This window comes from Vulpes vulpes, chromosome 1 (genome assembly GCF_048418805.1).
Source record: "Vulpes vulpes isolate BD-2025 chromosome 1, VulVul3, whole genome shotgun sequence".
Lineage (NCBI taxonomy): Eukaryota > Metazoa > Chordata > Mammalia > Carnivora > Canidae > Vulpes > Vulpes vulpes.
The window spans coordinates 120,183,026-120,210,921 of NC_132780.1; the positions used below are offsets into that span (position 1 = coordinate 120,183,026).

The window sequence follows — 27,896 nt, forward strand, 5'->3', positions numbered from 1 at the left end:
AGTATGAATTAGAGAAAGGCAGCAGGAGCATGTTAGAAGATAGAAGCTACCGTAAACTCAGCACATGTAAAGGAAAAGGGTGAGAAACTATTAACCATTTCAAAACTGGAGCACAAATGAAATGCGAATTCAATCCACCACATAAAAGAATCTTTTTTTTTTTCATTCTTTGAAAACGAGAAATGTCTATGCTCTCGCATAAAACAAAACAAAAAAAAACACTTTAATATTTACAGGCATATCTCAATTATCTCAATTTCACATACAGAATTTCAATTCTTTCCTGTGAAATGAGAGAAACAGATTGTCCATTACCTAATACACGATCAAAGGCGCGGAGAGCAAATATTTCACATTCATCCACTCACTGGACAAAGCAGGCACCTGCCATGTGCACAGCAGAGTGCTCATCCTCTGGAGTGTGCAAGAAAAGTGTAAGAGCACGAGGCACCGCAGTTTGGAGGCGCTACCACAGGAGCAGTGTGAACTGCCCCGGCCTAGGGGACTGAGAGGAAGCCAGGCCCTACACAGGGCTCAGGGCAGAACGCAAGGCGGTCCGTCTCGGAGCAAACAGGCTGGGCTGGGCCTGCAAGGGCAGGAGTATGGATATCGAGAGAAGGACGTGACATGTTTCAATTCAACCAGCAGAGGAGGGAAATGTGAGCAACAGAGCTGAAGAGGAAGACGGGACCAGAACGGCAGAGGGTGCTGGGCACGTGCTGGGAAGAGCAGAATGCCACGGAGGGCACCGCTGATGTTTTATGAAAAGTTCGGAATTTATCCTTCAAGGTTTTTGAGCTCGTGTTTTGTTGTTGAAGGAAGAGAGGGACATACTTACTGAAAGCAGTGTTTGACAGAAAAGCAACCTTGCAGAAAGCAAAGGGTGGATCAAAGCAAAGAAAGGTGAAGTAAACATCAGCCAGGAAACTGTCAGGATAATGTAAACTTAAAATGATAAGGATAAAAATTACTGAAGGTGCAGAGGAAAGAAAGGAAAGTGAAGATCAGAATACCAAGAAGGGGCACCTGGGTGGCTCAGTGGTTGAACATCTGCCTTTGGCCCAGGTTGTGATCCCGGGGTCCTGGGATCGAGTCCCTCGTCGGGCTCCCTGCATGGAGCCTGCTTCTCCTTCTGCCTGTGTCTCTGCCTCTCTCTCTGTGTCTCACAGGAATAAATAAATTTAAAAAAAAAAAAAGGATACTAAGCAGAAATATGCTAAAGATTCAGGGGTTTTCAGAGGTGAAAAAATAAACTATTTTGCATAAGAACAGGCCCTGGGATCACGCACTCCCTCGTACAGCGTGACACCACCACAGTCCACACACTCAAAGTCTGCCCAAGAGCGGAAGCTTGTGCCAACACAAAATCAGTCTGCCTGAGATCTAAATATATACATACACACACACACAGCATCGATGCAAACTGCCAAATACGAAATTAAACAACTATGTGTGTTACCTAATTAGCCACTATATATGACGCAGAGGGGCAAGGAAAGTTTTTGTGGTTCATCTAGATACAGAAAAGCTGAATTAGTTCCCCTGCCAAGCTTGGGATAACAGTCATCAAAGGACTAGAGGAAAAGCTTCCACTACCCTTTACTTAAGTCAAAGAGAAAGCTGGCATCCACTATGTCGAGAGAATCTGAGCTGAGAATTCAGAGGAAATGCTCAAGATTGCAAATTATTTTTGTGTCCATGGTCTCCATCATCATCAGTTTATAGAATATTTGCTAGACACTGAAGGAGTAAGCAGATTTGATTTATTTTAATGCAGGCAGATGGCTCGGTCATGGAAATTGTGAAGAGATTACCGAGCGGCTTCCTCAGATCAAGGACATTATGGAATTAAAGGCTCTAAGAGACCGTGCTGGTCCAGGTCCCTGTGGCTCACAGCCTTACACGTTCTTACTAACTAGAAAGACAACTGAACCCCCTGAACTGGAAGTAACCAGGGAGGAAGGGTTAGGGGGGAGCATAATTAATCTGTCCAAAGAAGTGTAAGTGTTAAGATGGAAACCAGAGATGCAGATTGATCAAAGGGTAACTAAAACATGCTTTGCTCTGAGGACACTGAGATCATGAATTGGGAAGAATTAAAAGTCACAATTTTGGAAAATATACTCAGGAAAACGAATCATGTGTAAGTTGCTGTAAATATTTTGGGAAAAAAAATGTAATGATCTGAAAACAAACTTTACTTACCCAGATAACACAGTAGGCAGAGAGCTTATGAATCTCAGGTGTGACCAACTCTTGTCAATTTTGGAGACTACCTGGCTTTGTATAAAAATATCCTCTGTCGGGGCACCTGGGCGGCTCAGTCAGTTAAGCGCCTGCCCTCAACTCAGATCATGACCAGGGTCCTGGGATCGAGCCCCCCACACTGGGCTCCCTGCTCAACAGGAAGTCTGCTTCTCCCTCTGCTCCCGGCTTGTGCTTTTCTTTTTTCTTACTGTCACTATCTCTGTCTCTCTCTCTCTCTCTCTCTCAAATAAATAAATAAATCTGCAAATAAATAAAAATAAAAAAAAATATCTGTCTCTCTCAAATAAAAACATCTGCAAATAAATAAGTGAAAATAAATAAAATAGAACATACTTTAAAAAAATCTTCTTTCATAATAATGCAAAGAAAACAGCTGGGGAACACCATTAGTGACATAAAATCTAGTTAGAATCCAGACATGCCCTAACCAAGCCCTCCAAAGCTTTCCATTTACATAGCACTATCTCCCTGCTAAAACTCCCTGGTTTTCATCTTTTTAAAACTTCACAGGCTTGGGGCGCCTGAATAGCTGAGTCAGTTCAGTTTCTGACTCTTGGATTCCGCTCAGGTCGTGATCTCAGGGTTGTGGGATCCAGATCCAGCCCTACATCGGGTTCCACACTCAGTGCAGAGTGGGCCTAAGATTCTCTCTCTTCCCTCTCCCCTTGCCCCTCCCCCCCGCTTGATCAAGCTCATTCTCTAAATAAATGAATAAATAAATCTTTTTAAAAAGAAGTCCACAGGCTTCCCACTTTTAATCAACAACAGCACTGTGAAAATATCTGAATTTGTCATATAATCTCATACAGATAAAATTTAGATACCTATGCCTGGCTGAGACAAAGAAGAGTCATTACGAGAAAAAGGCAGAGAGAGGTCATAGAAATCAAGACAAAGGACCAGAATACAGTGACTGTGGTAAAAAAAAAAAAAAAAAGATTTCTGTCATATTTATAGTCTGCTTACCACTGACCCTCCCCTGACACATACAAGATCTGTCTATGATATAAAGGATTTAAGAGAATAGGTATGTACATAGCCTGAACCAAAGTGCAAGAAATAAATTTTAAAATAAAATATAAAATAAGATTTCTATTTGAAACCAATTTTTGTAATCTTTCCGCAACAGATGAGGATGATTTTAATTCCTAGAATTAAAGAAAGTTGCATTATATTTATGGGGGAGAAGGAGAGGAAAATCGAGTAACTATTATAGGGCAAGTCTCGTGAATATGTTAAAGCCAGACATATATTCTCTCCAGTTTATTTTATTGCCAGTATTTTTAATACTTGGATGCCACATCAAAGAATCATGAGATTACAGAGCTGGAAAAGAACAAGAGATTACTTTATTCAACTCCCTCATTTTGTAAATGAAAGCAGGCCTGGAGAACTGTTAGGATGTGTCCCAGGCCACACCTCCCACTGGTACTCCCCATACAGAACTCTGTACCTTCTGATTCAAGTTGGGGCTGATCAGTCCTTATAATCCTAGTAACTGTTACTAACCAAGCATTTTTTTTTTTTTTTGATGCTAGACCCATTTGAGATGTGTCATTTAATTTAGTACTTCTTAACGAAGGCCATCTCCACTGTATCAGATAATCAAACTCAAACTCAGACATTAAAACATTCTCAAAGTCATGGAGCAAATAAATGGTAAGTCAGGAATTTAAACCCAGTATGTCTGACTATACAAAGCCCACATAATACTGTTATCTCCCCTCAAATGTTAAATGATTACATCCAAATAATTCCACTTTGGGCAAGACAAACTGAAGAAATACCTACACAAACGTATAGATTATAGATTACACAGAGATGTTCACTACAGGGGCACCCGGGTGGCTCAGTGGTTGAGCATCTGCTTTTGGCTCAGGTCACGATCCCGGGGTCCTGAGATTGAGTCTTGCATCAGGCCCCCGGACAGGGAGCCTGCTTCTAGCCCTCTGCTTATGTCTGCCTCTGTGTGTGTCTCTCATGAATAAATAAAATCTTAAAAAAAAAAACAAAAAAACATGTTCACTACAACATCACTAATCTCAAAAAACAAGAAACAGAGGTGACTGGATGGCTCAGGCAGTTAAGTGTCTGACTCAATTTCAGCTCAGGTCTTGATCTCAGAGTCACAAGTTCAAATCCCAAATTGGGCTCCACACTGGGCATGGTGCCTACTTAAAAAAATCAGAAACAACATAAAATGTTCAACGATGGAGAAATAGTTAAATAAACTATGGCAAATACATGCTATGCTATACTAAATGGTCATTAAAAAGAATGAGGGGTATATCCATATGACAGATGCAGAAAAATACCCATGTTAAATTGTTATGTTTTATAAATAAATCATAGGACAATATTTATGACGTTATTTTTAAAAAATAAGAGAAGTGAGTGAATTGGGTTTAGTTTAAATAAACTGAGTCAAAAATTTTTAAAATAAATTACATAGAAGAGAAAAAAATGATTTAACACATAGTGTCTGTGATAACAAATGTAAGATAGGAAACACAGGAACACCCAGAAACACAATACAGGAAAATAGATTCGAAATGCAGGAAGATGTGAGTAGGCATATTGAAAAGATATAATATCTCACAGAAAAAAAACGGATAAAAACAAGCACATCATGATAAACTGTGGTTAACCTACCGAACCATAAAGATAAAGGTTTTTGACATCCAGGTACAAAAAGTAAATCACTCTCAAGGGAGAAAAATTAAATTTAGCCTGATCTCAGACTTCACCACGGCAACAGTCATTGCCAGAAAATGGAGAGTAATTTCTAACAAATTCTAGGAAAGATATTTTGACTCAATAATATATGTATACAAACTCTCCTTCAATTTGAATAGAAAAAGGCAGTGAAAACATGAACTAATTCAGAAGACAAAGTAAGCACTGAAACGATTCCAAATGATGGAAATCTACCTAGATTTATCAAGAAATAAATCATAATCATCAAATATTAAAGTGGACACATCTGGGTGGTGTGGTTTAGAATGCTGTGTTGAAATACTCTTTTCTCCTGCTTTGTACTGTTTAACTTAAAATGAACGTGGATCTTTTAAATAAAAAACCTGAAGCCTGTACTTTTCAAAGCACAAATAATTATGATTTCATTTAGGTAAGTTAGAACAGTCAAAATTAATGTATGCTTACAGAAGCAAATCGACATTTGACTAGACCCAAGAGTGGAAGAGTTAACTGCAAAGGCACCTGAGGGAGCTTTTTCTTTTCGGTGATAGAAATTTCTACATTTGACTCCACTTACACAGGTGCATAAATTTATCAAAACTCTCTAATATTATACTGAAAATAAGAGCATCTTACCATAATCTAATTATACTTCAATAAAATTGACTTAAAACACAATATGAGTAATTCATGAAAAATTATCTGATAGCACGGTGGTTGTTAGTCACATAGAAAACACACACACACACACACACACACACACACACACACACGGACACTTTCTACCTAGTAGCTATGATTACTTTCCTACTAAGTGCAATCAAACAATTGAATTTTGAACCTAGATTTTAGGTAAAGAGGGCAAACAAAAGCTCAAAAAATGCAAATAAATGACTGATCCTCTATGAGATCCACAGAAATCCTCATAAAAGATTAAAAAAAGTACACATACATGCAGACTTTGTTTGTCATTAGAAAAAGGTCTGGAACAGTGCACAGCAAAACCAGAGAATTTCGTGGGTGGAGGTAGGGTATGAGTCAGTTCTTAAACACTTCTGCATTGTTCGAATTTTTATGCCTAGAATGTTACTTCTGTAATTAAAAACATATAAAATACAAAAATAATCTTCAATGAGTTTATTATGTTTAAACAATCAATGCATACTCCATTTAATATCATCTTACATAGTATATAATAATTTTGGCCATTTGTCTCAAAAAAAAAAAAAATCTAACATTCCCTTATAGTATACCACCTTTTTGTACAGTCCATGGACCCAACAGGGTCTCCAAGATCCTTCCAGAAAATCCCTGAGGTAAAGACCATTTTCTTAATAATGGCGAACTGTCATCTGTCTTTTGCCTGTGCTGACATTTGTGCTGATGGTACAGACACAGTGGTGAGCGAACCACCAGTGCCCCACCATTGTCCGGATAGTGGCACCGAACTGTCCTCACAGGCACTGCACTGGGCCTTCACCATCATGTGCTCACAGTGAAAAAAGAAAATCCAGTTTCACTAAAGAATGCCTTTGATGAAGCAATAACAGTAATTTTATTAAATCTTGACCTTTTATAATATCTTGTGTGACAAAATGGGCAATATGAAACATATTTCACTTATGCAGCAGACCAAAGAAAATGGTTGTCCCAAGGAAAAGCCCTGATACAAATCCTTGAGCACAAAGCTGAATGAGATAGTTGCTTTTGGGGGGGATCAGCATTTTCACTTGAAAGAACAACTTACAGACCACAATTATTCAGACTGAGGTATGTGGCAGACATTTTCTCAACACTGAACAAAATACGACTATCACTTCACTGATAAGATCAATGGTGATATTAACAAATGTGATTTGTTTATATTATTCAATCTAATGTATGTCAACATTTGTAAAATCTGTATTGAGGAATCAGTATCTTCCAAATTATCAATGTATAGTGTACTAAAAAATCATACAGGAATAAAAGATCTGCTCAAATCACGTGATAAACCAATGGATTTTAAAATAAGAGAGCAAGAAATGTTTATTGCTATGGTTTCTAATTTCGCACAGTAGCCACTCCTTAAGAAACTATTACTTCTTGAGTTTTGGTAAATATCCAAGAATAGCTGAAATTATTTGAAAATGCTATGAAAATACCCTTAACTACATGGCTGTGTAAAGCCAGACAGTCTTCACATATTTTAACCAAACACATCATAAGAAATTGAATGCAGAAGCGGATAGGGGAATCCAGCTGTCTTCTAATGAGTCAGACATTAAAGAGATTTCCAAAATGTGGAATAATGTCACTCTTCTTGCTAATATTTTTTGGTTTGGGCAAAAATTCTTACTTGTCATGAATATGTATCATTTATGTCAATACACAATGGATTTATTGTTATTAAATTGATTAATAAATACTTTTAAATGTTCTTACTTTTAATTTCTAATACAGTATGTATTAATAGATATAATCCACATAAACAAAAGCTCCTTGTGGTCCTCAATAATCTTTAAGGCCCAGTAATCCCAAAGCCAAAAGTTTGAGAATCCTTGCACTGCTAACACATTCTTCACATGTTCTGCATACTGTCATAAGTCTTGGCTAACAAGTGCTGGCGCAGATTTACAAGTGTAAAATCTGTATTTACACACGGGCAACATGCATTAAGTGAAATGTACTACAAGGTTTCTCACCCGATGAAAACCTAAAATGTAGCCTGACTGCAATGTGTTCTGCAACAAGTGACATTTACTACACTTGATCCTCACTTTTTGCCCCGTATTTTGTGTTCTGGCAAATGACCCTGAACCATGGCGCTGACAAAAGTTGTATAACAGGCAATGATGGACCTGCTACAAGGAAACAAAGATGAAGTATTATAAAAAGATGTCTGATGTTCCTTAAGGCACCTTTGAGTACGCGGTTGAGGATGTAGCTATGATTAGAATACTGATGACATTTCGGGAGATGTCTACAGACTACGAGGATGGTCCATAGGGAATAAATCCTAGATGAAGAAACTCTGGGGGGAAATATGGAAGACTGCAGGAAAAGGCGAGGCAATGAGAGGAGAGGACAACTGGCAATCTCCCTTGGGAGAAGGCGATGATGCCTCCACACAGGGCTCATCTAATTAAATGCTCCTTTTTCTAAAACAAAGTCCAGTACTATCTATCTGTGATGGGGGGCGGGGTGGATGTTGAGCTTAGACTACACAGGTTGTTTTTGTTTTTAGACAGACAGAGACACGGAGAAGAGACACAGAGAAACAGGCAGAGACAGGCAGAGGGAAAAGCAAGCTCCCCTGTGGGGTGCCCGATGGGGGACTTGATCCCAAGGACCCTGCCTTGAGCTGAAGGCAGACGCTCAACCACTGAGCCACCCAGGCGTCCCTACACAGCTGTTATTTTATATCTCTGTTCTTGGGAGACTAGTTTTTTCCCTTTTTTGTTTTTGTTTTTATTTCGTTGGGAGACTAGTTTTGACATACAGGCCCTCAGGATGAAGAATACAAGGCATGGAAATGGGAACCTTGATGGCTATAAGTGAACACCCAAAAGTCCAAGGTCATTCCTTACTGCATGGAGCAACATCTTCAGAAATTCCTTAGGAAAAAAATACTTCAAATATAGACAATTTCAAAGCCTTGTGATTAAAAATAAGCTAAAAATCAGTGTCGAAAGATCTGTATTATATTTTTAAATTAATTTCCAAAGTCATAGAATCTGAAAAGTCTATGAAAATAGATCTCTATCACCTCTGCTTCACAAAATACATACTTAGGTTTAAAGATACACTGAAGCTGATACAGTCGCACCAAATCCCTAAAAAAAATGCTTAACAAAAATTACTTTTCTTTAAAAGGGGGAAAAAAACATTCTTTTCGGGTACTCCAGGCACTCAGGATTAGCAATTATATAAGTAACCACTCACTTAGTCCATTCTCAAGTATCTACTGAGCACTTACTCTGTGCCAGGTATGATAATGTCTTTTACAGAAAGCACACACATACATATATACATATGTGTGTACGTACACATACACACATACACACACACACACACACACACACACACACCGAGTTATATCATAGAGTTGACATCATGGAACAAGGGGAAAATACTAGCATAAACTATGTCCACATTCTCACATATCCTCAACAATGCCCAGCTTCTAGGGTGATTTTTGGGTTGGCCTACTTGACTCCATGGGTGATGTATCCTCAAACGAGGTAGAGTTAAATCATTGGAAGGAACCATGAATGGTGTTATTTACCTTAAAAGACCCTGATGCTATAGAACTATAGAACATTCTCCAAAATGGAAGAAGATGAGAATGAAAGAGGACAGAAAAGAATCAACATTAATGAGAACATGGGATTCTTCCAAAGAACTCTAAGTAGTACAAGACTTTCCTGAATTCAGGGCTTCTGGCATCTCAACTTCATTACTGGCAATGCTTTTCTAAAAGTGCGCATCTGGGATCCCTGGGTGGCGCAGCGGTTTGGCGCCTGCCTTTGGCCCAGGGCACGATCCTGGAGACCCGGGATCGAATCCCACGTTGGGCTCCCGGTGCATGGAGCCTGCTTCTCCCTCTGCCTGTGTCTCTGCCTCTCTCTCTCTCTCTCTGTGACTATCATAAATAAATAAATAAAAATTATAAAAAAATAAAAAAAATAAAAAAATAAAAATAAAAGTGCGCATCTAAGACTGTCAATTTGCTAACTTTCTCTCTTTTTTTTTTTTTTTAAGGTTTTGTTTATTTATTCATGAGAGACACACAGAGAGAGGCAGAGACACAGGCAGAAGGAGAAGCAGGCTCCCTGCAGGGAGCCCGATGTGGGACTCCAGGATCACGCCCTGGGCCAAAGGCAGATGCTCAACCACTGAGCCACCCAGGCGTCCCAGTTTGTTACCTTTCTCAAGATCAAAATGCTAAATGAAGGGAAACCACTAATCAGACTTCTTCTAAAAAATCTTTTTATTGAACAGGCTTTTTTTTCACATTGGCAAATTTGTATTTTTTAATCTTTCTTATAAACATAAAAATTTTAGTGATATTTGCTAAAATATGATCGTCCTATAATACATGTGACGCAGAGTCACACCATATACCAGCTATGTGGTATCTGACAATGATGAAGATGAACTGGTACCAGGTCAATGGCCGAGTCTATCATTTGTGAAATCAGGAAACAGATTTTATTTCTTTGACTAACTTCATGTTTTTTTAAATCATCACAAAGGTAAACTGCTCTTTCTAGGTGGTAGGAAACCAGTATGGAGGGAATCAATTACCCAAACTTTAATGGAAAGAAAAAAAAATCCTTCCACAATTTAGTAAGATCAGCTTAATAAGTAACTAAATAACGTCCCACTTTTAAGACCAAATTCAGTTCAAATCATATGGCGTTTTTTTTTTCTTTTTTTTTTCTTTTTTTTTTTTTCATATGGCGTTTTGAATACCACCCAAGAACTGACAACCCCTCTGAAACCAGTTAGTCTCAATTATGATTAAAGGAGGGTATCAGAGCCTCCAGATGGTCTGAGGGATGCTCTCAAAATGCAAGGGTGAGATATTTGAGTGCCAGACAGTCCTTATCAAACAAAGGAGGGGGATACTTGAAGTGAGCAAGCTACCAGAAATCCCGCAATCCTACCTCCAACTGCCTAAAATATCACTTTTGTAGGTAACTATAAATTCAGAATCCCTATTCTAAATGAACTAAGGAAGATGAGAATTTCAGTGGGAGTGCCACAATTTCCCCTCAACTCAGCTAGTATTTCCAGTCTCTTGTTCTGTAGGACTCATTGCAACTAAAGAATCTTGTGTACCAGCACATCACCTTGTTTGGCACTAAATCACATGGCTTAAGTATGAAGATCCAAATGAGACTTTTCATTATAAATGCTTCCACTATCAAAGTGTGAAAACTCATTTGAAAATGTGCAACATACTGTTACTTGGGGGAGGGGGAATGGGGATCTTTACCCATTGCATCATTACCTTAAGCCTGACACCAGTTCTTAAGCATAGCATTTTAGAAGCACTTAGTGATTTCATGTTTAAATTGCTTCCTGAATAGTCCACATTGAATATACAGTGTGTTAAGCTTAATTTCTCTAAAATTTTCATCCAGTGGCTGTCACCTTTCATGTAGGGAAAACGACAGGTTTTCTGCTAAAAAGTGAATCCTTCCAAAGCAGTTACATAATTCAAGTTAGAACTAAGGAATCAAAGTTCACAAGAAATTTTTCAGAATGCTAACATTTAGGCTCATAATTCTTTTCATTTTCATTTCATTTCATGTGATCTCTCTTTTTACAGGACTTTCTCAGATTCTGGAAAAGTAACTGCTATTTCAAGGAATTACACAAGTAGTACAAAAAACCACTTCAGATATATCTAACCCATTGGTAAAACTATATAGAAGCCAACTTTTCAGTCCAAATTCCCTTGGAAGTTACTCTACAGAAACTCAAACAAAAATAAAAACCAGAATCTCTTGACATCCACTTTCTTTCAAAAATGCAAGACTCTGTTTCTACCCTTCGTGTATCACGCCTTCGTAGTGGCCAATGCTACAACAGTTATCTACTCAGCATTCCATTTCTTTTCCTCCTTCATAATGAAGCCACTTTGCTCATGTTTCCACCCCTTCTCCTCATTCTAAGTCCTAGGGATGAGCCCTAATTCATTCAAAACAACTTTTGTCTTTGACTTCAAGAACTTAATGGCAGTCAGGACACAGTATACTCTGGGGACTGTTATGCTGGGCACAAGTAGGCACACACAACAGCTGCTCACCCCCCTCCGCTCCCCATCTTAAGGAGACCATGGCCTCCTGAATAAATCCCAAATTCAGCATTCAAGGCTCTCTACTATTCTTTTACTACTTTTTTTAGCCCTTTCTCCTTTGCACACATCTCCTGCTCTAGCAGCGAGACACTTGGCCTTTCAAGAATATGCCCCAGTATTTTTCATTTCATATCCTTCACCGAAGCTGTTCCTCTGACTAGGAAAGCAGGCCCAACGACCCCCATGTCAGCCAATTCAAATCCAACCTAAAGTCCAGATTACAGAAAACTTTTCTATGAAGTCTTCCTCGCTATCACCATTAATAAATAGCAATCATATATATATGCGTGTGTGTATTTATATATATATTCCTTATATCATGAATCATTTTGCATGCTTACAGCCTGTTTTAAAAAAGGCAGACTCCATACGGGCTGCAGACAAGCTCCTGTGCATCCCAGTCTTCCACCAGCCCCAGAGTGGGAGCTCAGTAAATATATGTTGAGCAAATGAACACAACTGTTCATTTCTGAGGGTGAAAAGTGCTTCTACGGAATAGATTATCATGAAGGCTGAATTGTCCTTGGAAGTCTCTAAAAACATCCTAGGACAGCTGAGGAATAGTTCTGCTGAAGGAAAGGAAACAAATCAGATGACCTTGTAAGGCTGCTTCTGCAAATTACATCCACTCTTTAAAGTACTGCCTAATAATTCAAAAACAAACTATACACAAATGCTACTTACAAAAAGAGAGCAGCATTTATTGTAATAGATGAAGGTTAAGAATATTTTTTACCAAAACTTCAGCAGCTCTTATAGCAATATTTATAAACATTTTTCAGTTATATCCAAAGAATTGTATAAAAAGCTCTAATTATTTCACACTTGAGAGAAGTAGGACAGAGAAAAATGTCGGCCCCTTCAAAAGGGTAACCAGACAAAATTAACTTGCAAGCACGTACTCATGTTCACTTAATTATTGTCTACACGTCATCACCAAAAATATATCTACTGAACTTTAGGAAAGTTCTCTGTAATTTTGATGATTTCCTTCACTTGCATCTATGGAAAAAGTATGCAAAATTTTGTCTTTCTTTCTCCCCTACTAAATAAATTCCAACAATTTAAGTCAACTAACATGAAGTTACTTCAAGATCCCTGGTACATTATCAGTTGAAGTGAGGCCACAAAACTATGGGAAACATACTGGTATCTCCAGAAACAAATAAGGCTAACCACAATATTCCACAAATCACTGAACCTCCGGAATAAATGAAACCTCCGGAATAAATCTCATCAATTAAACGGGACAGAAAACTTGATTCCAAGGACAGCGCGCTCACAGGAGGACACTGTGTTAGGTGAAAATCAGAGTTAAACAGGACGGCTAGTCATGGAAAAATAAAATGCAAGACAGATGAAATCGAGAGTGGAAAGTCAGTTTCCTTAAAAAACTAAGAAAACTACCCAGATGTTTAGTCTTTCTGTTCTAACGCTGCTGCACATTATGCATTTCTGTAAGCCCTTGTGAATGCTTTGGGAAAGAAGCTAGAGCACAAAAAAAAAAAAAAAAAATCAGTGTTTTCGGACATGGTGTAGCGCACTGTACAGTTATTCTTAAAGCAAAGATCACAGACTCAGCGAAAGCTGCATGTGCTAGTTGAAGGTCACGGTAAAGCCAGAATTCAAAGTTTTCTCCTTTATCTCAAAGCACCTCTGTTGTTGCCGGAGCCGCGGGATCACGGAAACGGTTTCGCGCCGCGCCCGGTGAGTGACCGGGGGTGACCCGGGGTGACCCGGGGTGACCGGCAGAGCGCGGCGGGTCGGCAGCGGGTCGGGTATGCGGGGACCGAGCGGCGGGGGCGGCTACCTCTCCACCCGGGCCACGTGGGGCACACCTGGGCCACCTGGGACACACCTGGGGCACACCTGGGCCACCTGGGGGCACACCTGGGGCACACCTGGGGCACACCTGGGGCACACCTGCGCCACCTGCGCCGGGCGGGGCGGCCCCGGGCCCGGCGGGCTCGGCTACTCACCGTGCAGGGAGAGGAGCAGCAGGGGCGCCAGCGGCGAGCCCGGAGGAGTCATCCCGCGGCCGCGGGGAGCGCGCCCGCCGCCCGCCCGGGCCCTCGGCGCTCCTGGGGCAGCCGCTCCGCCCGCCGCGGCCGGGACCGTGGGACGCGCGGCCGAGCCGAGTGCAGCTCCCGCGCCCCGGGGCCGCCGCGCCCGCCCCAGGCCCGCCCCAGGCCCGCCCCGCGCCCGCCCCAGACCCGGCAGCAGCCCCGCTCCGCGCCGCCCACTCGCCGCTCGGTCTCCGGGGCAACCGCGGCTCCAGCGCGACGCCTGGCGGCCCCCCCGGAGCGGGCGCGGCGCGCAGCTGGCCCGGCCCCGCCACCTGCACCTGCGCGGCCCCGGAGCGCGGCGGGGCCCGGGGGGAGGGAGGAGATGGGGGGCGGGGGACGGGGGGCGGGGGACGGGGGGCGCCCAGCCCAGCCCAGCCCAGCCCCGCCCCGCCCCGGGCCGCCCCCCAGAGCCCGCGCCCGGGACTCGCCGCCACCTGCGAGCAGCAAGATTGTCCGCGGCCCTTTTCAGGTGATTTCTAGTTGTCCACTTCTTCTCTTGTGCAATCTGGCAAAATTAAGAATCGCTGAGGTTTGTTCCATTTCATAACTTTTTTTTTTCCTTTCCTTTCCCCCAACCCCACTACCTTTTCTTGTTTTTTTTTTTCCCCCATAAAAGAGCATTAAAGGTCTATACTAGTCCCCTCACTCCCCGTTTCTAGCAAAGACCCCTACTGTCTTCTCTTGCCCTTTTAGTAAAATTTATCTCAGCCTCTGATATTTAAAATTTGCCATTTTAAGCATTACAGATGTTTTGGGTTTTTTTTTTTTAAAGATTTTATTTATTCATCCGAGAGAGAGAGAGGCTGAGACATAGGCAAAGGGAGAAGCAAGGGGATCCCTGGGGGGCTCAGCGGTTCAGCGCCTGCCTTTGGCCCGGGGTGTGATCCTGGGGTCCTGGGATCCAGTCCCACGTCGGGTCCCTGCATGGGGCCTGCTTCTCTCTCTCTCTCTCTCTCTCATGAATAAATAAATGAAATCTTAAAAAAAAAAAAAAAAAGAAGCAGGCTCCCCTTGGGAGCCAAAGGCAGGCACTCAAGCACTGAGCCACCCAGGTGCCCCACATAATAGCTTTCCTAAACTAACTTCAACTCTTCGTCACTTAGTGAGAGGGTGATTTTATTATAGTGATTATTACTTTAGGTTTTTATTTTTTGTTTCCTGTTTGTTTTGGGTAAGTGGGAAGAGATATGTTCTTGGCATCTGAAATTATTTTACTTAAATATCCACCTACTTCTCTTCTTCTAAAAGCCAACCTGCCTTCCTTTTCCATTGGATCGCTGGTGTTTTAACAGCCCATAGTCACTTTCTGCTTCAGCTTCCAATGGGAACCTTCTAAAATTTTTGGACATGCCTTCCCCCAGGGGGAAATGTCAATTTCTACAGCAGCATCGATTAGGATTCTTGGAGCCACTCAGAAATTTTGAGCCTCCATCTGGCAGATATAATACTCCCAGGGCAATTCAGAATGAAAACAGTATGCACAGAAGAAAAGCAAGTAAGTAAAACATCCATACATTGGACAAAGATCGGAAGATAAATGCAAAAATAACAGTATCAAGATGGTGAAATTATGGATGCACTGTTTTTTGGAAAATGGTGATGTTATAATTTTAAGTAAAAAAAAAGAGAGAGAGAGAGAACACATTAAGAAATGCCAATCACCTTTAATACCAATACCCTGAAAAGATATAGTTTATTAATTGAAGATGCTTCAACTTTGCTCACTACTTCCAATATGTTAGAATCCCTTACCAGATTTCTAATGGCAAAAAAAGAATATGACAGCATAGATTATTTGACATTAATAACAGAAATTTTAAACTTCAACTATGACTTCATCACTGGGCTCATTCTTTTAAGTGCCACGGCAAGGACTACATATTTTCCTCCATCCAATTCAATTCCTTGTTTAGTCCTGCACATATTCCCACATTCAAACCCAGTCCCAAGTAGGGCATGAGAGTAATATAAGAAGAAAAGCAAGGAAGCTCTCAAGTGGCAGGTGCTACTCAGAATAGGTCTTCACTTCTTTATCATCCCAGATTTAAATATTGAGATAGAATATTCATTCTTGGGGATCCCTGGGTGGCTCAGCGGTTTGGCTCAGCCTGCCTTTGGCCCAGGGCGAGATCCTGGAGTCCCGGGATCAAGTTCCGCGTCGGGCTCCCGGCATGGAGCCTGCTTCTCCCTCTCCCTGTGTCTCTGCCTCTCTCTCTCTCTACCATAAATAAATAAATAAAATCTTTTAAAAAAAAAAAAGAATATTCATTCTTAACCTAATAATCTAGGATGAAAAGCCCTGATAAAGCAAATTGCCTCATATATTTCTTAGCACATCGACTCAGCAAGTATTTACTAAGTATCTACACTGTGTAAGACACTGGTTAGCTTGAAGGTTAAACATAAAGTATAAGATATGACCCCCACCCTTTAAAAAACTCATAATTGTACATGGGGTGTATCTGCAAGGTCATGAATCAGAGAAAGAGTCGCTCTCCTGCCTCTAAGTCACCATAGTGTACTTCTACCTTCTACCAACAGGAGCTGGTGAGTTAGGAGGAGAAGTAGCCTTTTTAGTAGAAGAGGAAATGTGGCTTCTGAAGGGGGAGTGGGGATCCGATTTCAGGCGGCAATCTGGCTGCCCGAAAGCTCAGGGGCAGATGGTAGATGGTGGACTCACAGGAAGCAGATTGGGACTTCTAGAAACTCTAAGTGCGGTACACAGAGCATCCCAAAAGGACACTCTCACAGGAAACAGAAAAAAAACATGCTTTTTAGTTCACAGAGATAATACCACTGGCATGTATTTTGAGTAAATTTGTTATTAGTAATGATGAATTCCCCAGACTCTTTCTTCCTAATCTACTTTATGACCACAGTAGGATTTCTTTAAATCTTTTAAGTATTCCAAGTGCTAAAGCAACAGACGTCTTACCTTTGTGTAATACTTTATAAACTTCTAAGTGTTTTCACATATATTATCTGCTCTGATCTTCCCAGCAATCCCCAGGGGGTAGATAAGGTAGGTATTATTACCCCTCTTTACATGTTAATACACTAAGTCTCCAAAAGATCAAGGGATTGTAAATACCAAAACTGAAACCAAGGTTTTCTGACATTCATCCTATAGTTGTTTTCCTACCACACCACAAAGTCTTTTTCTTTTCTCTCTTTACAGACCAATATCTGAAGAGATTTGTATATACCATAGTGTCTTACAACTGTCTGTGGGGAACACTGCAGGTGCCGCCCCAACATTTGTCCCATCTCCACCCCACTCCTACCATTTCCATGCTACCCCAGCATAAGTAGCCCATAAAATTTTGTTCATTTTGATGCCACATCCCCAACCCCTTCTAAGGGAGCTCTAGTTGGTCTATCTGACCAAAGAAGAAATGGAGAGGGGAATGTCTGGGACCAGGAACCCTAAGGTAAAGGACTCTGATACAGTGTCATAATAATCCTGGCTCGAAAACATTGATGACATGAGAATATAGTCAATTCCTAAGTATCTAAATATAGATTATCCAAATCCAAATGTAATCCTAGACCAGCTTCTATTCTCCACCCATCAAAATGCTAGATCATCTTTCAACCGTTACTCTGCGTTCAAGATTGGGAAATTAATTTTAATATTAGCTTAGGAGAAAAACAATTAAGAAAGAGAAACGGAGGGAATTACAAGGCTTTCCAAAGCCAAATATATATTATTTTTAATTAGCTATTTTTAAATTATTAATAGCACCTACACCTCTCCATTTATGTATATAATTAAAAGTTAATTGCATTTAAGTTTTTGAGGATGTTTGTCCATGGAATAGTTTATAAGATCATTCTTAAATTTAGAAAATATTTTTTGATCCAGTGACTCATTTTTGTAACTTTTTTTTTTTTGTTTTTTTGTAACTATTTTAACCAAGCTACTTAGGACCATATATAAGCTAGACTGGAGCTTGGTCCTTTCAAAAGTAAAATTTGAAATGAATTGTTCCCCCTTCTCCTTTGGGAAGAGGGGATTAGGCTCTAAAATTATAATCAGTATAACTGGGTAGCTCGGTCGTTTAAGCTGTCAGGCTCTTGATTTCAGCTCAGGTCATGATCTCAAGGTTGTGAGATCAAGCCTGGCCAACACAGAGTCAGCTTGAGACTCTCTCTCTCCCCCACCCCCTCCGCCCTGCCTCATGCATGGTCTCCCTTTCATAAATAAATAAATAAACAAACAATAACAATAAAGGGGGCACCTGGGTGGCCCCGTCAGTTAAGCATCTGCCTTTGGCTCAGCTTGTGATCCCAGAGTATGGGATCAAGCCCCTCATTGGCTCCTTGCTCAGAGGGGAGTCTGCTCCTCCCTCTGCCCCTTCCCTGGCTCATGCGCTAGCTCTTTCTCTTCTCCCCCCCATAAATAAATAAATAAATAAATAAATAAATAAATAAATAAATAAATAAACAAATAAATAAAATACAATAAATAGCAATAAAGGAGTGGAGAAGATAAGAAAGGAATTGTTAGAATAACTGATAAGCCAATAACTTTATTCTATGTTAAAGAACCCATTTCATACTTTAACACTTCCTTCTCAAATGTTGGATCAATTTATAACCTAGATATATTGACAGCTTAGTCTTTCTGATATCTGCTCGTTTTGTCAGTTTCTACCCAGTCCTCTGGTAGAGCAGTGCTAGATAGGATTTACACAAAGGCAAGCAGTATTTCCATCCTTGTTACGATAGTTAATCCCTATGGCCACTGTGAATATTGCTGAAGCAAAGTTTCACATCTTCATCTATTTGGGGAAAAGTTGGCTCTTTTCTTGTAAGTCCTTTTATTATGAACACGTTTAATCCAAAGGGGCACCTGCACCCCAATGTTTATAGCAACAATGTTCCTAGTAGTCAAACTATGGAAAGATCCCAGATGTCCATCAATAGATGAATGGATAAAGATGTGAGATATATATATAATGGAACACTACTTAGCCATCAAAAAAATGAAATCGTGCCATTTGCAAAGATGTGGATAGAACTAGAGGGTATTATGCTAAGCAAAATAAGTCAATCAGAGAAAGACAATTATATGATCTCACTCATATGTGGAATTTAAGAAACAAAACAGAGGGTCATAGGGGAAGAGAGGAAAAAATAAAACAATGAAATCAGAAATGGAGACAAATCATAAAAGTTTTTAATTTTTTTTTAATTTTATTTATTTATGATAGTCACACAGTGAGAGAGAGAGGCAGAGACATAGGCTGAGGGAGAAGCAGGCTCCATGCACTGGGAGCCCGACGTGGGACTCGATCCCGGGTCTCCAGGATCGCGCCCTGGGCCAAAGGCAGGCGCTAAACCGCTGCGCCACCCAGGGATCCCCAGAAGAGTTTTTTTTAAAGATTTTATTTATTTATTCATGAAAGACACACAGAGAGGGGGTGGACACATAAGCAAATGGAGAAGTGGGCTCCGCACAGGGAGCCCAACATGGGACTTGATCCCAGAACCCCAGGATCATGACCTGAACCAACGCAGATGCTCAACCACTGAGCCACCCAGACATCCCCCAAGAGACTCTTAATCATAGGAAACAAATTGAGGGTTGCTGGAAGGGAGAAGTTGGGGGGATGGGATAACTGAGTAATGGACATTAAGGAGGGCACATGATGTAATGAGCACTGGGCATTATAGACTGATGAATCACTGACCTCTACCTCAGAAATTAATACATTATATATTAATCAAATTTAAACTTTAAGAATATTATGAACACATTTATTTTCAGGTAAAGTTACTCTCTGAGCAGGGGCCATTAAGACAAAGTGCTACTGAATTTATCCTAATGGAAAATCTAAGATGGTGCACTATGATTTTTAGGATTTGAAAAGGGCAACAGCATAAGAAGCATTTTATGTCACTTCAGTGTTCTCTTTGTATTCTCTTTCTTATAATGCAAGGAAAATAATTTTCAAATATTTTTCAAAGTCTCTTTTACCAGTATTCACTAACCTAAACTAATCTCTTTCAATCTCTCACTTGATTTTATATATTGTGGTACTTGCAATCACATTTTGGCTGGTTCAAATTCCGAGTTTTCCATAGAACTTTAAAGCAAGTTCAGAGTTTTATTTCTGGCAACAAAACAGAGTGGAGACCCCAAATTACAAAAGAAATGTGAAATTATATTTTTCTAAATCTTAAACAAAATTGATGAGACCTCAATAAAATATGGGATAGTCAAGCCAAAACCTACAAGGGGGAAGGAATTCCTCAATAGTCTATTCTCATCACAGCATCCAGAATGATCCTATTGAATCAGATTAGATCACTCCTCTGCCCTATGACTTCCTATCTCACTCACAGTGAAAGTAGAAGTCTTTACTATAAACCACAGGGCTTGTGTTAGATTTCTATGGCTGCTTTAACAAATCACTGCAAATCTAGTGGTATAAAACAACACAAATTTGTTATCTTACAGTTCTGAGGTCAGAAGTCCAAAATGGGTATCACTGGGCTAAAATTAAGATGGCTGTGGGACTGTGTTCCTTTCTGGAGAATCCTTTTCCTTACCTTCTCCAGCATCTAGAGTCCACCTACTTTCCTAGGCTTATGGCCCTGTTTCTCCATCTTCAAAGTCACCAACATCAGGCCAAGGCCTTCTCACATTGCTGTCTCTCTGACTCTCTCTCCTGCATTTTCTTCCACATTTAAGGATCCTTATGATTACAGTGTGCCCATCTGGATAATTCAGGATAATCTCTTCATCTCCAGGTTAGTTGAAGGGCAACATTAATTCACTTTGCAACCTTAATTTGCTTTTGCCAAGTAAGGGAACATATTCTCAGGTTCTAGGAATTAGGAAGTGGGCATCTTTTCAGGGTGGGGGCCATTACTCTGCTTATCACAAGGCCCAACTGGATCTAGTCCCTCCTTATCTAATTGCTTCTTCTATTTTCCCCTTATTCGCTCAGCTCTCACTACAATGACCTCCTCAACATCTCCTGAACAAACAGGAACATGTTTGCCTTGGGACCAACAAAATTATTCTTTCCCTACATTTTGTATAGCTTTCCTTTCACTTCCTGTAGGTCTTTTCTCACATGCACATGAATTGAAGCCTTTGCTGACCATCTTATCTAAAATTTAAAATAAGAGAGACAGGGGAAGAGAAAGAGATCTCAAATAATATCATAATTGAAAAGGAGACATCACTACAGATGCTATAGAGATTAAAATGATAAGGAGAATAATGAACAATTTTATGCTGATAAATTTGAAAACTTAGAAGAAAGGGACAAATTTCTAGAGAAACAGAACTTACTAATACTTGCTCAAAAATAAACAGAAAATATGAATAGTCCCATGTAATTAAGATACTTAAAGTAATAGTTTAAAATCTTCTTACTGGTAAAACTGTAGGTCCAGATGATTTAATCAGCAAGCTTCACCAAATGTTCAGGAAGCAAAATCTCCAATCTTTTGCAAATTACTTGACAATAAAGAAAAAATGAAACTCTCTTTAACTCATTTTGCAGTGCTAGCATTATACTGGTTACCAAATATTGACAAAGATAATGGGAGAAAAGATAAGCCAATTTTCAGCACATAGAGATTTACATTATGCAAATGAATGTTAGCAAATCAAGTTCAGTGATATATTAAAAAGGTAATTAATTCATCACACCAATTGGGTTTATTTCAGGAATGTAAAATTGGTTTCACATATGAAAATTAAAGTTATTCACTATTAAAGGATTAAGAAAAAAATCATATGATTATTTCATTAAGTGCACATTGAAAACAAAGCTTTGAGATGCCATTCTCAGAGAACAGTAAAAGCAGTATGAAGAGCCTTGGGGTAGATGAATTCTTTTAATGCTACCACATTGCTTAAAGTAAGATAATATACTTAAATCCCAAAATTCTGGACTCAAGGCCTGGACTGAAACTCAAGTACTTTCTATGAATGTGCTAAAAGAATGTTACCTCTTGGCACGCCTGGGTGGTTCAGTGGTTGAGCATCTGACTTTGGCTCAGGGCATGATCCCAGTGTCCCAGGATCCAGTCTTGAATGGGGCTCTCTGCAGGAAGCCTGCTTCTCCCTCTGCCTATGTCTCTGCCTCTCTCTCTATGTCTCTCACGAATAAATAAATAAAATCTTTATTAAAAAAAAGAATGTTACCTCATAAAGATGCAGAATTAACATAACTATGGCCTAATAATTAGTTTCAGAAATAATGTCTGTATCCTCTACTTCTATCTTTTCCTTGCTGTGTCATTTACATATTTACAGTTTCAACTAACTTTGTTTCCTTCCTCTTCTTGTTTTATTAGGGTGTGATGGGTGGCAGGTAATTTTATAGTCAGTCCACAGACTGAGGAATATCAGGACATAAGAATAACCCAAAAAGAAGAATGGATATCACCACTGGACTTAAATCTGGGAACCATAAATAATCATAAGACTTCGGATTGTCTCCTAAGGTAGAATTGAGTGATTTTACAGTTGTGAGAAGATATACACATTATGTATTTTTAAAATATAAATATAAGGGGAAAAAGTATTGGTAGACATTGAGCATTTGAAAGAGTACACTATGGGAAGGATTGCTGTGTATTTTTTGACTGCTAAGCATCAAGACTCTTCTTTCAATGTTCAAGAATTCCCCAGTTTTATTCTCAGTGGGAATCAGAGTCTATCTTCCACTGCAAATGCCAAAAATGCTTTCTGAACTCCTAGCAACTATAGCATGCTCACATAACAGTACGTTTAGCCAGTTGGAGAGGCTCATCTCTAGATTATGAATCTTAAGCAAGTGTCACAAAAATTCAGGGATAAGAATAAGGAAGGAATAAAGAATTCATTCTACTGTCCCCTGAAGAGAGGTAATTGTGGCTATGACGCCAGTTGTGACATCTAGTACCTGGTTCCAGCATTGGTTATCTCTGGACTGTTCCTATGATGTCATTCTGGTGACCTAGCCTCCTTTGGTTGCTGCTTGTTTTCTGATCCTTTAGACTTCCCATCTTCTCCTTTCCTGCTTTAATTAACCAGCTTCAATTTATGTTGTTTGCCACCAAGAACACTGCCTTCAGAGTTAAAGTGTCCTGAGGTTCTTGCCTTTCTAGAAGGAGGTAAGAGATTCATGAACTTTTACTTCAAAAAAGGTGAGGTCCTATTTGATTACAGCCAGCAGAGATTATCTTTCTAAAGAGGTAACATCTTACCTAGTAGCCAAAAAACATGAAAAAAAAACAAGCCATAAAAAGCACCAGAAATTGTAGAAAGATGCCTTCCAGTCTTGTAAATACCTGATCAGCGTGTGGATCAGAGCCAGTGTCACATGTACATTTCAGATTTAAATTCAGTCCATATTTATGCATACTTGCTATGTGCTGGCACCATGCTATCTGCATTAACAGAGAATTTCATTTAAATCCTGTCAACACATGGCCAACAAGCACATGAGAAAATGCTCCGCATCACTGCCATCAGGGAAATACAAATCAAAACCACAATGAGATCCCACCTCACACCAGTGAGAACGGGGAAAATTAACAAGGCAGGAAACAACAAATGTTGGAGAGGATGTGGAGAAAGGGAACCCTCTTACACTGTTGGTGGGAATGTGAACTGGTGCAGCCACTCTGGAAAACTGTGTGGAGGTTACTCAAAGAGCTAAAAATAGATCTGCCCTACGACCTAGCAATTGCACTGCTGGGGATTTACCCCAAAGATACAGATACAGTGAAACACCGGGGCACTTGCACCCGATGTTTCTAGCAGCAATGTCCACAATAGCCAAACTGTGGAAGGAGCCTCGATGTCCATCGAAAGATGAATGGATAAAGAAGCTGTGGTCTATGTATACAATGGAATATTACTGAGCCATTAGAAATGACAAATACCCACCATTTGCTTCAACGTGGATGGGACTGGAGGGTATTATGCTGAGTGAAGGAAGTTAATCGGAGAAGGACAAACATTATATGGTCTCATTCATTTGGGGAATATAAAAATTAGTGAAAGGGAATAAAGGGAAAGGAGAGAAAATGAGTGAAAATATCAGTGAGGGTGACAAAACATGAGAGACACCTAACTCTGGGAAATGAACAAGGGGTAGTGGAAGGGGAGGTGGGCGGGGGGTTGGGGTGACTGGGTGATGGGCACTGAGGGGGGCACTAGGTGGGATAAGCCCTGGGTGTTATGCTATATGTTGGCAAATTGAACTCCAATAAAAAAATGTTTTAAAAATAAGGCAAATGAATAGTCAAAAAACAAACTAACTAACTAACTAAATAAATAAATAAATAAATCCTGTCAACAACCCTCTGAGATAGTTTCCCCCTCATTTTCCCAGGTGAATAAAACCAAGGTTTTAAAAAAATCTTTAAAATGCTTGGTCAAAAACATACAGTTCTTAAGTTTGTAAAACCCAAATAGTAAAACCCAACCTTTCTGACTGTAAAGGCAGCCTTCTTTCCACTATACCCTAACACCTCTATTTGAATGAGCAACCTGTTTGGCAATTTGGAACTGGTAACTATTTCTGCTACTTTTTAGTACTAAAGAATTGTTTGTTTGCATTTCAGCCTGTCTTCTGAATCCGTTAATGAACATTCTTCCTTAGAAGATACTTACACAATTCAGTGATCACTGCCACTCCTTACAATTTAAAATTTTATGGTTAGTGCACTTGAAAGATTAAATAATACCTGGATTTTATGTGCTATTAATAATAAAATCAGTAATAACCCATAAAAATTGGAACTGAATTAACAACAGTGAGCCATGCTGTGTTTCTATGGTAACACAATGAAGAAAATATTAGATGGCCTCAAAGATATTTAATTCCAATAAGTTGGCTCATGGCTTTCATATCATTGTAGAAAATCCATATATATCTGATCATTATTACCCAAATCTACATGTTAATACCATGTATTCCTAGAGGAAGGGGATTAGACCGGTCTTATGCAGCCTTTCTGATCTTCTGAGCCCCCTTCTTATTCCAGTCTCTGCTGCAGGCTCAAATCAGCTACTCACAGATACAACCTGACACTAATTTGCTTTGCTGTGACCTACACCAAGTACCTCTCCCTACTCAGGATACTGCTGCCTGGAACACGAGCAGGAATTTGGTGGGACTGACGTGTGTAACCTAGAAGCACAGGGATGTCAACACTTATGGGGCTACTCTTGGCTTATGTGGGATGGGAGCCAGTGGATAAGCCTACTGCCTTGCATTCTCCAAGGGGGTCAGTTCTTATTTCCTCAAGCTCTGCAGAAGGCCCCAGCATAATCAACAGTAACCAAGAAACAGTGAATCCATCCTGGACTGGCATTTCCTCCCTCTCTTTTTTCATTTCCTCAACAATTAACCCTGATCTCTGAAATTACTTTCTAATTAAGCTAACTCTACATAAACCTTTGTCTCAGGGTAAACTTTCAAGGGAATCTAGGCTAAGAGACCTACCCTTGGTAGATTTTATATGACTGGATATATGGTTCTTACTAAGATTCTATTATGTTTTTTTTTTTTTTAATAACCAGCTCTTTTCTAATTACACATCAAATTTTTATGGAATAGTACACTTATCCTTGTCCTAGAGATTTTGGCAGGTCTCTATAATGTATCTTTCTTGAAATATTCTCTTTTTTTAAAAGATTTTATTTATTTATTCATAAGAGACACAGAAAGAAAGGCAGAGACACAAGCAAAGGAAGAAGCAGGCTCCATGTGGGGAGCCCGATACAGAACTCGATCCCAGGAACCCGGGATCACAACCTGAGCCAAAGGCAGATGCTCAACCACTGAGCCAGCCAGGTACCCATCTTTGTTGAAATCTAGAATCAAATAAGGCAAATAAAAAATACAGTTTTGCATTTAAAATTCTAAATGATAAAAGGTTTGCTCAATGTCAACTATGCTACACATATTTTTAAATAACCTTTGGAAAGTCACTTAACCTATCCAGGCTTCAACCATAATCTTTATTAAAATGGAATATAGAGGCACCTGGGTGGCTCAGTTAAGTGTCTGCCCTCAGCTCCGGTCATGACCCCAGGATCCTAGGATCCAGGCCCACATGGAGCCTCACCTAGGGCTCCCTGCTCAGTAGAGAGGCTGCTTCTCCCTCTCTTTCTGCCACCATTCATTCTTGCTCTTTCTCTCTCTGCCTCTCAAATAAACAAAATCTTAAAAAAAAAAAAGGAATATAATTCTTACTTCACAGGTTGTTATAATAACTCAATGAGGTAATATATGTGAAAATGCCCATTACCACCTCTGACAAATAACCTAGCAAGTAATGTTAACTGCTGTTATTACCATTATGAGATTACTTATTTTATTATTTATAAATTATTTATCTTATATTTGAAACTCTTCCCTCATGGGGACAAAACATTCATTTTATGGACTTGAAATTCCACCAAAAATTTTTCATTGCCTTGTATTTTATAGCCCGTAACAAATCATTGAATCTATTTAATTCTCAGAATCAAGATAACTTCACAGAATAAGCTGAAAAGACCTCTGATCAGATCTTTGAAATGAGAGACTTTAAGGCATTATTGCTTTAACGAACACCTTTGCCTCACAGCCAACCCTACCCTGCCCTTCCACCTTTAATGAGTGTACACAGGTCTCACGCAGTCTTTCATCAATTCAGCAAGTACAGAGAAATTCCTATATGACGTGTTAAGTGGCAATGGAGCAACTAGATCATATAAAATGCATGTTTGCATTATTATGAGGTTAATAAAATGGCTAGGTGGTCAGGAATAGGGGTCCTATTGCTAGATCCAGATCTATTCCTGTCCTAGCTGTGCTTTAGTGCCACCTGGTGGCATATCTAACGAAAGCTTGGCTACTGATGGAAATGTGGGTCCTGATCCGTAGGTCATCCACAGCAGCAGCCATGATTCCAGGAATACTGAGTTGGCACTTGTTTCATTACCTTGATGAAGGAATACTTGGCCATTACATACAGGAACATGCCCTCTGCTTCCTAAGGCATAACTACCTGCCATTTAACCTTCCAGCCTCACCCCACCACAACCTCCCTTGGAAAGTAAGAACTTTAGCCTCCACCCTGTCTTCACACCACCAATATGCAAAAGGGATGAACATGGGACAGGAATTAATAGTCAATTCCATTACATGTTAATTCTCATTATTTATGAGGCATAATATAATGTAGTTTTACAGTATTTACATATCCCAGGTCCTGTCCAAGACTCTGGTGATACATTAAGTAGCAAAAATCAAAAGATGTTTGCTCTTACAGAACTTCCAGTTTAGTGGAAAATGCAGAAATTTATCACATAATCATACAAACAAATGTGACAGTGATATGAAGGAGAGAGTTTAGATGCTTAAGCAGGACTGAAACAGAATCTCACATAATTTGAGAGATCTGTAAAGAATTCTCTGAAGAAATGATTCCTCTAAAAAGACTGAAGGTTGACTAGCAATGGAGAAGTAGATAATTTCTGGTTCAAGCAACAGAATGTGTAACTGAGATATTCTGAAACAGGGTGATGCCTTTTTAACTTCCCTTTGTAAATCATGTTTTCCTTCAATCTTTCCCCGTTTTACAGAAAGCCATGAGTTTTGTTGGGCAGAAGGCAAAACAGGCAGCTAGAGAGGGAAGGGTCATTCTTTTGCTTTGAGAAGGATGGTCCCTTCTTTGAGTCCATGGCAGGGCCACTTCCTAGTAACCAGACTTCAAGAGATGGAAAAGATCTACCTGCTTTTGTTGTTGTTGTCATTATTGTTTGTGGTTTTATTTGTTTTTAAATCAAATACCTCGGGCAGCCCAGGTGGCTCAGCGGTTTAGCGCCACCTTCAGTCCAGGGCGTGATCCTGGAGACCGGGGATCGAGTCCCATGTCAGGCTCCCTGCATTGGGCCTGCTTCTCCCTCTGCCTGTGTGTGTGTGTCTCTCTCTCTGTTTCTCTATGAATAAATAAATAAAATCTTTAAAAAAATAAATCAAATACCTCCTTTTTAAATATCAAGA

General features: G+C 39.9%; 1 protein-coding gene across 4 annotated transcripts in view; it reads right to left on the reverse strand.

The window, feature by feature from the left end:
• Positions 1-13,951, reverse strand: part of IGSF11 (immunoglobulin superfamily member 11) — a 123,738-nt gene extending 109,787 nt beyond the window's left edge. For all 4 annotated transcript variants that reach the window (XM_072724121.1, XM_025990106.2, XM_025990105.2 and 1 more), the window contains exon 1: positions 13,795-13,951. In XM_072724121.1, the coding sequence (XP_072580222.1) occupies positions 13,795-13,846 (52 nt within the window). In that variant the 5' untranslated portion in view covers positions 13,847-13,951. The remainder of the gene's footprint in view (positions 1-13,794) is intronic.
• Positions 13,952-27,896: the final 13,945 nt, after the last annotated feature.